Source organism: Octopus sinensis, linkage group LG15 (genome assembly GCF_006345805.1).
Source record: "Octopus sinensis linkage group LG15, ASM634580v1, whole genome shotgun sequence".
Lineage (NCBI taxonomy): Eukaryota > Metazoa > Mollusca > Cephalopoda > Octopoda > Octopodidae > Octopus > Octopus sinensis.
In genome coordinates, this window is record NC_043011.1 from 24,973,821 (window position 1) to 24,987,337 (window position 13,517).

At 36.9% G+C, this 13,517-nt stretch overlaps 1 protein-coding gene across 3 annotated transcripts in view; it reads right to left on the reverse strand.

Annotated features, from left to right (window-relative positions):
- Positions 1-13,517, reverse strand: part of LOC115219876 (KICSTOR complex protein SZT2) — a 201,426-nt gene that overhangs the window by 82,176 nt on the left and 105,733 nt on the right. For all 3 annotated transcript variants that reach the window (XM_029790174.2, XM_029790175.2, XM_029790173.2), the window contains exons 26-33: positions 12,860-13,103; positions 11,317-11,533; positions 8,975-9,023; positions 8,065-8,334; positions 6,252-6,432; positions 4,161-4,233; positions 1,956-2,147; positions 271-488 (exon numbers count right to left, since the gene is read on the reverse strand). In XM_029790174.2, coding sequence (XP_029646034.1) covers positions 271-488; positions 1,956-2,147; positions 4,161-4,233; positions 6,252-6,432; positions 8,065-8,334; positions 8,975-9,023; positions 11,317-11,533; positions 12,860-13,103 — 1,444 coding nt within the window. The remainder of the gene's footprint in view (positions 1-270; positions 489-1,955; positions 2,148-4,160; positions 4,234-6,251; positions 6,433-8,064; positions 8,335-8,974; positions 9,024-11,316; positions 11,534-12,859; positions 13,104-13,517) is intronic.

A 13,517-nucleotide genomic window follows, 5' to 3' on the forward strand; every position in this document is an offset into this window, starting at 1 on the left:
TTTCCCAGGCCATTCTTATTCTAGAGGCAATGCCGTCTGAGCAACTATCCCCACTACAGACTTGGTCACCTAGGTAGCAGAAGCTATCAACTATTTCTACTTTCTCCCCTTGGCATATGATGGAATCAGTTTTCTGAGCATTTGTGGTGTTTTATTGGCCCTGTGCATCTGCCACACTGAAGAACATTTCAAAAAAAAAAAAAGAAAAACAGCAAATGGAAAAAAAATTTAAAAAGCTGTTTCTAAGTCCAACTACACATATAACCTTACCGAGATAAGTTTTTCTGGGAGCTAGGATGCCTGCTCCTGCTTTCTTCACTTATTGACTTTTTAGTACATTTCTCTGGTGTCTGTGAGTCATCATCCAATGACCTAACAGCTGAGCTAAGAGCCTTATAATGGGCGGCCATTTCTCTGGTCAGCACCAAGTAAAAAAACATCCCTTCTCTTTTTAATCGGTAATTCTTGATGCTCACTCGCTTCAGTTCCTGAAAAACATTACAAAACATTAAAACATTTCTGGTTATATTTATTGATTCGATACAATGTAAATCTAGTATTGAATTCAAATTTTGGCACAGGGCCAGCAATTTTAAGAGGGGAGTATGTCGGTTACATCAACACCAGAATTCAACTGGTACTTAGGTTATTGACCCTGCAGGGATGAAAGGTAAAGTTGACCATGGCAGAATTTGAACTCAGAACGTAAAGATGAACAAAATGCCACTGGGCATTCTGCCCAAAGTGCTAACAATTCTTCCTGCTCACCACTTTAGATGGAATCTAATATTAATGACTTTTGCAATCATGTAGCAGCGATTATGACTATGTATAGGGAGCCAAACACAGGAACCTCTGTAAGCTTGTTCAACCTGATTGTCTGGTGAAAAAAGCAATTGAATCTTCCTTGAAATCACACCTTGCTATCTTAAAATTTTAGGACACATTGGATAGTGAACTCATTCATACATATGTGTGTGTGTATGTATGAAGGCACAATGGCCCAGTGGTTAGGGCAGCGGACTTGCCGTCATAGGATTGCGGTTTTGATTCCCAGATGGGGTGTTGTGTTATAAGTGAAAACACAAATCTCCACGAGGCTCCGGCAGGGGGTGGTGGCAAATCCTGCTGTATTCTTTCACCATAACTTTCTCTCACTCTTTCTTCTTGTTTCTACTGTACCTGTATTCCAAAGGGCCAGCCTCGTCACACTCTGTGTCAAGTTGAATCTCCTCAAAAAGTATGTTATGGGTGCACATGTCTGTGGAGTGCTCAGCCACTTACATGTTAATTTCACGAGCAGGCTATTCCATTGATCGGGTCAACTGGAACCCTCGTCGTTGTAACCGACGGAGTGCCATGATGTATGTATATACAAACATCCATACGCATGTATGTACACAAAAGCATTACATACATGCATATATGTGTGTGTGTGTGTAACAAAGGTCCTCATGAATTAAAAAGTAACTCTCTAAGCATTTGCTCAACCTGCTAGAAATAGCTGTCAGGTCCCTCTCTTAGGACACACTCTACCATCTTAAAAAGAAGAATACATTAGATGATGTATTGCTAAGAAACCCTAAAAAAATAATAACAGGGCATTTACAGTTTGAAGGCTTTTTATCATATACCTGCTCAATAAAGGTTGATTTAGGATTAGACAACAACAACAACAACAGCTGAAAATTCTGGTAATCTCAGCTAACATTTTCCAAACATGGTATAAATGAAGGCAACAAATAATGTAACAATGCTATTTGATTCATCCACCACAAGATCCAGCCCTTGCTGGAGTGTGGTAACTTATGTGCCTCAAAGACCCTAAGAACTATGCCAGCAGAAAAAATAGAAAAGAATGGAAAAGAAGGACAAAAAAAATGTAATTTATTATTTATTACATGTTGGGGTTGATGAGAGGAGATATTGAACTGAGAGCAAAGAAAATGACTTACTTCAATAAAACTCTCCAAACATTGGTCACTTCCAAAGACAAATTGTGGAAACACTTCTTCAATGTAACAAGATGATTTGCCCAGTTGCACGGATTCCTGCACATGCTCAGTGACATTCTGAAGCTTGTCCTCTGTGATTGGGAAAACGTAACGGAGGGCACAGGCAATCTCATCTCGCAGTAACCATTCAATCTAGAATGAAAAAAAAAAAGAGTAATATCATCATTTTTTTTTTGTCTGTCTTTCCATACAATTGGTAGGACAACACTTATTGAAGGAATATTTTCTACAAGTCTCAATGAAGTTGTTGCAGATTCTGCAACTAGGTGCATTTAGGGCAGTTAACACTTTTGGACCACTGGAGTTGTATTTTTGATGGCTAATTTGGTGTTAATAATTGTTTTAAAGATTTTGGTTAGTTTTCTTTTTACTTTTAATTATTTTGTTTTTTGAGTGCCTTTTCCATTTGTGGACAGCTCCTAGCTGGCCAGCTCCATGTCAAACCGTCCAACACATGCCAGCATGGAAAGCAAATATTAAACTATGATGATCATCATCATTCAACAAAAAAAAAAGAATATTAGTCCAAGACAAATATTTCATATTCCACATGTTATCTCTCTCACCCCCACCCCATCAACATTATCATAATTACTACCTACAGTTCTCTCCCAGCTCTCTCCTGCATCTCTCAACCTTCTCCCCACTCATGCATCATTGGTCATCCTCAACCTTTTATCTACCACTCCCTATATCCACCCTTCAATCTTTACAATTATTGCCTGCTTCCTCTCATTCTTCTATTCCTGCATTTCTTGCTTCCACATATAAATGCTTGCAATCCCCCACTCGTCCATACTCCTAGTTCTTCTGTCCCCATTCACTTCCACTTACTTCATACCTTGAGGTCCCTGCTGGACACCTCATCACCATCATTTTATCTCTTTGCAGCTCCACCAGATCATTCTTACCCTCTCTTCCAAATGTGAGTAGCCATGTAACTCTTCTACAACAAATATCTACTCTTACCTCTTCTCTCATGGTGAGCTCACTAGTGCTGGTGGCATGAGAAAAGTATCTAACACACACTGTAAAGAGTATCCAGTGACTGAAAACATGCCAAAGAAGACAATGGAGCACAATGCAGTCCTTGATCCCATCAGACCTTGTCAAACCTTCCAACCCGTGCTAGTATAGAACATGGACATTAAAAGATGATGATGATGATGATGATAGATATTATCATCTTCATCGTTTAACATCTACCTTCCATGCTGGAATTGGTTGGACGGTTTCACAAGAGCTGGCCAGGCAGGAGCCTGCACCAAACTTTTGTGTCTGTTTTGGCAGGGTTTTAAAGGTTGGATGCCCTTCCTAACACCATATATACATACATACATGGCTCAGTGGTTAGAGTGTCGAGCTTACGATCGTGAGGTTGTGAGTTCGAATCCCGGACCGGGCTGTGTATTGTGTTCTTGAGCAAGACACTTTATTTCACGTTGCTCCAGTTCACTCAGCTGTAGAAATGAGTTGTGACGTCACAGGTGCCAAGCTGTATCGACCTTTGCCCTTCCCTTGGATAACACTGGTGGTGTGGAGAGGGGAAGCCAGTATGCATGAGCGACTGCTAGTCTTCCATAAACAACCTTGCCCGGACTTGTGCCTGGAAGGGTAACATTCTAGGTGCAATCCCATGGTCAGTCATGACCAAAGGGGGTCTCAATATAAATATCTTTTATCATTTATTTGTTTTAGTCTGTAGACTGTAGCCATGCTGGGGCACTGCCTTGAAGAATTTTAGTCAAATAAATCAACCCCTTTTTTATTTAAGCCTGGTACTTATCCTATCAGTATCTTTTGGCAAACCACTAAGTTATGGGGATATAAGCACACCAAGAACAGTTGTCAAGCAGTGGTGGGGGACAAACAGACACAAACACACAAATAAGATAGACTGCTTTCAGTTTCTGTCAACCAAATCCACCCACAAGGCTTTGGTCAACCTGAGGCTATAGTAGAAGATATTTGCCTACGATGCCACACAGTGAAATTGAACCTGGAAGCATGTGGTTGGGAAGCAAACTTCTTAACCGCACAGCCGTAAAATTCAATTTTTGATTACAGCTGATTTCAGATATTTTAGATATTTAAGGAGTTAAAAACAAAACAAGGAAAAATAACAAAAACTGGTGAAATGTTTACTTCATGTTTACAATCCATAACAGCTTCATGGTAAGACTTTGGTAAAATATTGAATAGATGATGGTGTTGGAAACTGAAAGAAAAAAAAGAAAAAGAGAGAGAAAGAAAAGGATAAGTATTAAATTTTTCTCTATTTTTAAATATTATTAAATATTTTTAAATATTATCAAAATAACCACCACTTTTATTAGTATATTTTTAGGTGGTTTTTTTTTCTTTGTTTTTTTTTTCCAAGTTAGCATCAACTGGCCTGGTTTGCAAATACCGTCCTTACTCTTTTGCTTTTGTTCCTTATCAGTTCCTTAACACATTAACATTCAGATTACTCTGTGAAATGCAATGCTTATTTTATTCACATTCTTTGAATTAATCATGCCTTATCTCGTAGATTCAAGGTTTTGATAATGTGACTATTTTCAAACTGACATTGTAGAGTACGTGTGAAAGGCTGGATCTGGTTGGCTTGAAAATAAAACAGAGAACACAACCATATATATATATATGGTTGTGTGTGTGTATATATATATATATATATATATATATATATATATATATATATATATATATATATACTTATTGTATATACTTATGTATGTATATAGATATTGATATGCAACCCCATTACAGAAGTAATAAATAGATAAATTAATTGATTGGTTGATTGAATAATGGACCTAAATATTTGAGTATGTTATTATTCTTCTAATTCTAGATTTTAATAACCTACAGAAACCTCCTTTCATTCTACTTATACCTTAACCCCCACTCCCCACACCACTTAAATATAACATTAAAAGTAATTAACTGAATAAATAGACGGATATTTTAAAGGACTGAATGACTGACTGGTCCATTAATTAAGTGACTCAACACTATTACATGGAGCCTTGCATTTGAGGCATTTTGTCAGATAAAATAGATTTTAAACAATTTTAGTAGTAAATAACGACAACTTTCTAAACTCTCTGACAAAGCCCAGAAGCACAACCAAGAACCTTAATTTTATCTATCAAATACTTCAGTTTACTGAAGGGATGGAAATAAAGTGGGGTACTATGACCTCTTGGCTGAAACAGCTGTAAGAAACTATTTCTACTTTCTACATTATATATTTTAATAATTACTGGTATTTTTATATATATAAAGCATGATATACTATACATGTATGTATATTGTTATAAATGTTTTTTAAAAAAATAAATAAACAAACATAATATAATGTCTAAAAGTTGATGAATACCACCTCTTGATCCCCTCCATTTTCTTGTTGTATAATTTAAGGGTAAAACACCTTTTTACCCTAACCCATTCATTACATTCAGTAGTGTAATTGCCACACAATAAAAAATGTGCATTAATAATTGAGTATTCTACTAGCAGTATATTGGACAGATATTATCCCTTAGTTGGTTGGATTCACAACCTATAACTCTCTTGGAATTATATACATACATACATACATATATATATCATCATCATTTAACGTCCGTTTTCCATGCTAGCACGAGTTGGCCGGTTCGACCGGGGTCTGGGAAGCCAGGAGGCTGCACCAGGCTCCAGTCTGATCTGGCAGTGTTTCTACAGTTGGATGCCCTGCCTAATGCCAACCACTCCGTGAGTGTAGCAGTTGCTTTTTATGTGCCACCTGCACAGAAGCCAGTCAAGGTGGTGCTGGCATCGGCCACATTCGGATGGTGCTTTTTACGTGCCACCGGCACAGGTATCACAACTACAATTTCCATTTGATATTTATTTTGATGTTGATGTACTTTACTCAATAGGTCTCCTCAAGCACAGCAGGTCACCCTACGATCCAAGGTAAGCACAGCAGAATTCAAGGCCAGCAATATAGAGTTTATGTCATCAACCCTGAAGGGATGAAAGTTAAAGTTGACCTCAACAAGATTAGAACTCAGAACATAGAGTTAGAAGAAATACAACTGCCCACTTTGGGAACCACTGGTCTACACCCTTAATCTTTTTTGAATGCTCAACAAATTATCCTACTAGGCAGTAACGTTTATTAATGGAGAAGTAATTGTGTAGTAAAAGACCCATAAATATGTATATCAATGGCATTACAAGACATACCCTTTCATACATGATTCCTCCTCAGTCTCAGAATATACTGATCTGTTGTCTGCTTTTGGTGGCCTATCATTGTACTGTTCAAGGTCTACACGCAACGTTAAGCAGTAGAAATCAAAAGTCACCTTCAAGTTTTCAAAATCTAGTTCAGTTAGCTTGTCAGTAAAATGACTGGTTATTTCAGCTGTGGAAACAGAAAATAGAAAACATTTTACTTTTATTGGTTACATGGCTAATAATGGAAAAATTTGAAAGTTTTTAAAATCTCACTTGAGTTTAAGTTGTGCTGCATGCTGGAGAAACTATACAGGAACAATAAACTAGAACTATTTTCAAAGAATATATAACAAAGAATAAAAACAAACAAATCCAAACAAAAGAATTGCTACGTTTTACCTTTTTACTTGTTTCAGTTATTAGATTGCAGTCATACTGGGGCACTGCCTTGAAGAATTTTAAGTTAGCTGGATCAACCCCAGTCATTTCCTTTTTTATTTTATAAGCCTGGTCTCTTTTGCCAAATTGCTAAGATACAGGGATGTAAACACACCAACACTAGGCACAAAGATACACACACACACACACACACATTACAACGTGCTCTTTTCAGTTTCCATCTACCAAATTCACTCACAAGGCTCTGGTTGGCCTGAGGGTATAGTAGAAGACACTTGCCCAAGGTACCACACAGTGGGACTGGACTCAGAACCATATTGTTGCGCAGCAAATCTCTTGCCACGCAGCCAAGCCTATTATTTTATTGCGTCCATTTCATGCTGTTATGTGGGAGTTTTGTCACCTACGTCAGTGGGATGGCCCCCTGACAACTGGAACCACAACAGAGATGCTTCACTACCTGAACTCCTGCATTCATAGATGGAATACAGTAACACCTTCAGCACACAAGTGTTTACCCTAAATATGAGAGAGCCTTTGCATCTTCAGGCAAATTAAATTCAGATCATTGTTTTTATTGATGAAAATCATGTTGTCAAAATTTTATTATAAATTCATATTATAATGAATTATATAGAATAGTGAAGGTTCATGGCTCAGTGGTTAGAGTGTCAGGCTTACAATCATGAGGTAGTGAGTTCGATTCCCAGACAAGGCTGGGCTGTGTGTTGTGTTCTTGAGTAAGATGTTTTATTTTACATTGCTCCAGTTTACTCAGCTGTAAAAATGAGTTGCGACATCACTGGCGCCAAGCTGTATCGGCCTTTGCTTTTCCCTTGGGTAATCATCAGTGGCATGGAGAGGGGAGGCCAGTATGCATGGGCAATTGTTGGTTTTCCATAAACAACCTTGCTCAGGCTTGTGCCTCAGAGGGTAACTTTCTAGGTGCAATCCTATGGTCAATCATGACTGAAAGGGTCCTTACTCTTTACCCTTTATTATAATGAAATTTTGATTAAGATCATATTATTTAAATACAAAGACATAAGTACAGAGATTCCCATGTCAAAAGTGATGCTTACTAATTCACATTGTTTTGAATTAATTATGCATTATTTTTATCTATGAAATTTTGGTGAAGTAACTGTTAATCTTTAGAATGCTATTGAAGGGTTGGTGTGAAAGGCCAGACCTGGCCAATTTAAACATAAAACAGGTAGAATATTTTGGTCAAGTATGACTGGTTTAGATGTTAAAAGGTTACAAAAAACATGTACTGGACTAGATTTGCTTGGCTAAAACCCTTCAAGGTGGTGCCCCAGCATGGTCAAAACACATTGCCTGAAACAAGTATGAAGATAAAAAAAAAGAAAAGCTAAAACAGGAAAAAGTTCAAAACAAAATGAAAAATAAAAATTACCCAGACATGTTGGAAGGGTGCTGACAATTCTGTGATGAAAATCCGAGTTCTGTTTAATGGTACAAGTGAAGCAAACAAAGAGAGGATACATCATATCATCAGAGTCAAATGATTCCATGCCACTGCTTGATGAAGACTGGACGTCAGAATCAGAATCGCTTGAAACATTTTTGCAAGAATTTTCAAATTTCTCAGACATCTTGAAAGATCCTGGTGAGTCCAAAAGGATATCTGTGTCTTCAGTAGTTGTGAAACCTTTGCCATTTGAATCTGCAACATAAAAATACAATATGAAATACCAATAACTTTCAAACAATTAAATATCTAAGAAGGCCTGCAAAGACCATGGGCTCTGGCACTTCCTCCAGATTCATCAAGTTAAAAAAATAAATGTAGTTTATATTCCCTTAAATATCTAAATGTCTGACATGACTTGTTGTTTATAATAAATAATTGTCTTTAATGGTGGAACTCAGAATAGGCAAATAAACATAATGTAAATATCAGGTTAAAAAATCTTTGAATGGAAAAAGTTGAAAGCTGCTCATTAGTCATCATCATGTAATATCTGTTTTCCATGCTGGCATGGGTTGGACGGTTTGACAGGAACTGACCAGTTGAAGAGCTGCCCAGGCACCATGTTTGTTTTGGCATGGCTTCTATGGTTGGATGCCCTTCCTAACACCAACCACTCTACAGTGTATACTGGATGAATTTACACAGCACCGGTACAGGCGTATTTCATATGGCACCAGCACCCACAAGATGAATAATATAGTTTGTAAGTACAGGTAAAATGGTTTTTATACTAAGTTGAGTTGTTCCATTAACTTACAATCTGGTAAATCACTAATAGCAAAAAAAAAAAAAAAAAATAACAAAATTAAGAAAAGAAGTCAAAAGTACATACCATTTGTTGTTTGATTCTGTTCTGACAAGTTAGAGGTTTGTTCAAATGGCTGAAATAAACAATGGTTGAAAATATATTTAATATATTCTACAAGTTAAGCACTTGTTATCATTGTAATCTTTACATTTGATTTTTTGGTTTTTTAGTTTTTTTAAACCCTTTTGACAGCAAACCCACCTTTGAATGCCTCTGCTTCTATGATATCCCTTTTTAAAGTGAGCTAACTTTAAAACCTTCCATAAAAATCTCATGTTAATTCATATTCTAGACATAAGGCAGTGAGCTGGTAGAATCATTAGCACACCAAGCAAAACACTAAGTGGCACTGCATTTAAATTGATTAAAACAACGGCTTCGTATTTCAACAGATATATGGTAACATAAAGACTAAATCTTGTTATTTAGCCATTCCTAACCAAATAAACCTCTCCAGCTTTTTACTTTTTGCTTTTCTTTTCAGATATATTGCACATAAGATTTTGTTAATAAAATTCACAGTTCCTATAATCCTAATGTTTCAGACAAAGCCCTTTGCCTGTAAAACAAAAATACTTCTTACCTACATGGCACAATAATTCATCCAAATTTTCAAATTTCAGTGTAAAATCTTTGCCAACCAATACCTTCCAGGATCCTAAATATTTTTTTTTTTTGCTAAATTATTATCAAATGAATCCTTATTTCTAAAATTGTAAAGAGTAATTTGAGAGAAAAGATGTGCCTATTATTTCTAGCAGTTTAGGGAATTGTCAAGAGATTCCTTTCATTGGCTTAATTTCTCTCTCTTTTTTTTTTTCTTTTTTGAAAATGAAAACAAAATTTATATTTGCATTTCAAGGACATCTGCAAGAGAGATATGAAGTTGCTGGATCTGGATGTCCTGTGATGGAAGGAGATAGCAAATGATGACCCCATGCTGGAGACAAATATTTTGAAAGGGGATGAAGTAAGGGGAAGGGAAACAGGAACTTGCCACCTAAGAAAAGCACACTCAACTGAAGGAAAAACCAGTAGCACCAGCAGAGAGCTCCTTCACATGTAGTCGCTGTATGCATGACTGCCACTCTAGTGTAGGCCTCTACAGTAACAGCAGATGCAGCACCACCATCAGCAGCTGACACAATTTCTTCAGGCACAGATCCATGATGTCTCAAGACTGAAAGATGCTTACTACTAATGTCCTAATATCCACTTATCAAAATTAAACACATGCACAACTGAACTCCTATCTTAACCCTTTAGCATTTAATCTAGCCATATCCAGCTCAAATATTCTACCTGTTTTATGTTCAAATTGGCCAGATGTGGCCTTTCATACCTACCCTACAATGCCATTGTAAAAGTATACGATCACATACATCATCACAGTTTTAAAGCTACTAGATAATATATGATTAATTCAAAACAATGAGAATAAATGACAGAAAAATCTGAATATTAATGGGTTAAGTCTCTTTTTCTCTTTACTGTTAATAGTGTAAGTATTTTGTCGGACAACAATTCTTTAGCATACAAAAAACTATTTTCTCAGTTTATAACAGAAGAATTTTATGAAAGAGAACAGTTAGGAACACACCAATTGTATATATTTTGAAAGCAAGAAAAATATTGACAGAAAAATATCCATTTTAAGTCGCTAAAATTTTCACTTTCAATTGAGAATCATAAATAAAAAAAAGAATTTCAACCAAATAACAGATTTATCAAAGATCAGAGGAAATGTCAAGAAGAATATATGATGAACACAGCATAATATACATGCTCCTTTAGCCACATAGTTTTGAGTTCAATCCTACTGTATGGTACCTTTGACAGGTATCTTCTACATAACTCTATGCCAACCAGTGCTTTATAAATGGATTTAGCTGTTGGGAACTGAAAGAAGCCCAATGTGTGTGTGTGTGCGTGTGTATAAAGTGAGTGAACAAACAAAAGAAAGTAGCACTAAACACATTTGGTAACAAAGGATACCATTTGCATCATTGTGACACTCATTAACCACTATCACACAATGTCAAGCCAAGGAGACAGTAATACACACACACACACACACACACATACACACGCATATATTCATATATACACAATGGGCTTCTTTCAGTTTCTATCTATCAGATCCACTCAGAAGGCTTTGGTTGGCCTAAGGCACTTGCCTGAGTTGCCGTACAGTGGGACTGAACCCCAAAACCATGAAACTGGGAAGCAAACTTCTTACCATACAGCCACACTTGTACTTGTTCAACATAATCAAAGAAATATTATTATTATCATTATTATTATTATTGATTTAAATGAGAAGCCAAAAAAAGACTATAGAAATTGGTCATCTAGTAACTACTTACCACATTATCACTGAAGCCAGACTGAATAGGACAGTAGAAATAGTAACCAGGACAATTTGGCACTGGTAAGAACCATGTACTCATCGTTTCCTTAAACTTGGTGGGAATAATCTGATGCAATTCTGAAATGTATTCACAACAGAAACCTTCCTCTGTGGGTGCCACTGGAACAGGTACTCGGCCTGGTGGAAGCTGAAACAATGGCTGGTCAATATTTCTGGACAAAAATAGAATGATACTGACATGGAGTTTAAGTAAATCATAGTTAAGGGAAGTCATCATCATCATGGCCATCATCATCATTTAACATCTGCCTTCCATGCTAGTAAGGGTGGGATGGTTTGGCAAGAGCCAGCCAGGCAGAAGCCCGCACCAGACTTCTGTAACTTTTTGGGCAGGATTTTTACAGTTGGATGCCCTTCCTAACACCAACCACTCAGCGGAGTGGACTTAGTGCTTTTTAACTTTTTACATTACATAAACACAGGTAAGATCAGTTTTGGTAAGGTTTTTGCAGCTGGATGCCCTTCCAAATGCCAACCACTTTACAGTTAAGTGGCACCTGCACTGACAGGGTCACTAAGTACTTGCAAGACAAAATAAAATCTCTTTTGAGAGAGGAGGGAGCACTGGAAGAAGTGATCTTGTGTCAGATGATGAAAGATTATAATGAGACAGAAACAGGTGTCTTGCTGTATGGGAGATACTAGGTTACCCGGCTGGGGAGAGAGAGAGAGAGAGAGATCAGGAATGAAGACAGAAACAGGTGTGCTGCTGCAAAGGAAATACACGGTTACCCAACCTGAGGGAAGTGTAGGAGGAGAAGAGAGAGTTGAAGACAGCAGGATAGAGTTGGTGGCAAAGTGCCGGGTATATTTACAAGGGACGGGGATCTGAATATAAATGGGATGGTTGAGTAATGGAAGAGAGAGATATAGATGGTGGCAAGTGCCAGGGCACACACTTGAGGTTCAAACACCATAAAGACAATATATCAGCAGTAAATTGTTGAGTATTGAAAAAGTAATTTCTATATATTATAATAAAATAAACCAGAACATCAATTTAGAAATATGATGGATTCAAATTTTGGCACAAGGCCAGCAATTTTGGAGCAGGGGCTAAGTCAATTACATTGACCCCAGTGTTCGTATGGTACTTATTTTATCGACTCTGAAAGGATGAAAGGCAAAGTCAACTCCAATGGAATTTGAACTCAGAACGTGAGGACGGATGAATTGCTGCTAAGCATTTTGCCTGGTGTGCTAATGATTCTACATAATCACTACGTTAATTTAGAAATATAATTCTGTATCTTTAAATAACCAGAGTAGAAAACATGACATAGATTTAGAGCATACAAATAACCAGTTCCTGTCAAGCCATCCAACCCATGCCAGCATGGAAACCGGACGTTAAAAGTTGATGATGATACATGCAATATTTTGCACCAAAGACATAAATTCTAGAAATTCTACTTACACATTTTAATATCATGATGTTTGTTAAAGGGAAACAAAATGGACAACCTTGTATAGCTCACCTTTCACTGCTGTCTGCGAATCGGACAGCTGATTTACGTGGAGAACCAGTGTTTAAAAAAGATGAATTATCTTCCTCTGCATTCTGTTTCAGCTTGGTGATGGCTTGTCGAAAATGTCCACAGGTAGCATGTAAGAAATTCACAATGTTTATTTCTATAGGTAACAATTCTTCGCAAATATTGACAGCTGCATCCATGTCCAATTTATCTACGTAGTGCTGATCAGTCAAATTTCGGAAAATTCCTACAATATATCATGACATTTGGGATTTGTTAAAGAGAGAAAATAATAAATGACTGTCTCACTCACAAATGAATTCAAGACTTTTACTAATGCAATATTCTACAAATATTTTTACATTAACTGATACCTGCTTCTATGAATGCTATTTTATTTCCTAATTAAAACTAGAAGTATCTTCAAACTAAATGTGTGTGTGTGTGTGTGTGTTGCTGCTTCCTTGTCTTTACATCACATGATACTTGCAAATCTGTGGCATCATTGAGCAAGCATTGTCCTTCATTTCCAATATTCCATGAAAAACATGTCTGGTCATGGGGAAATATTATTTTGTTGGCAACAGGAAGGGCATCCAACCATAGAAAATTTGCCTCAGCAAATTTCATCTGATGCATGCAAGCATGGGAAAATGGATTT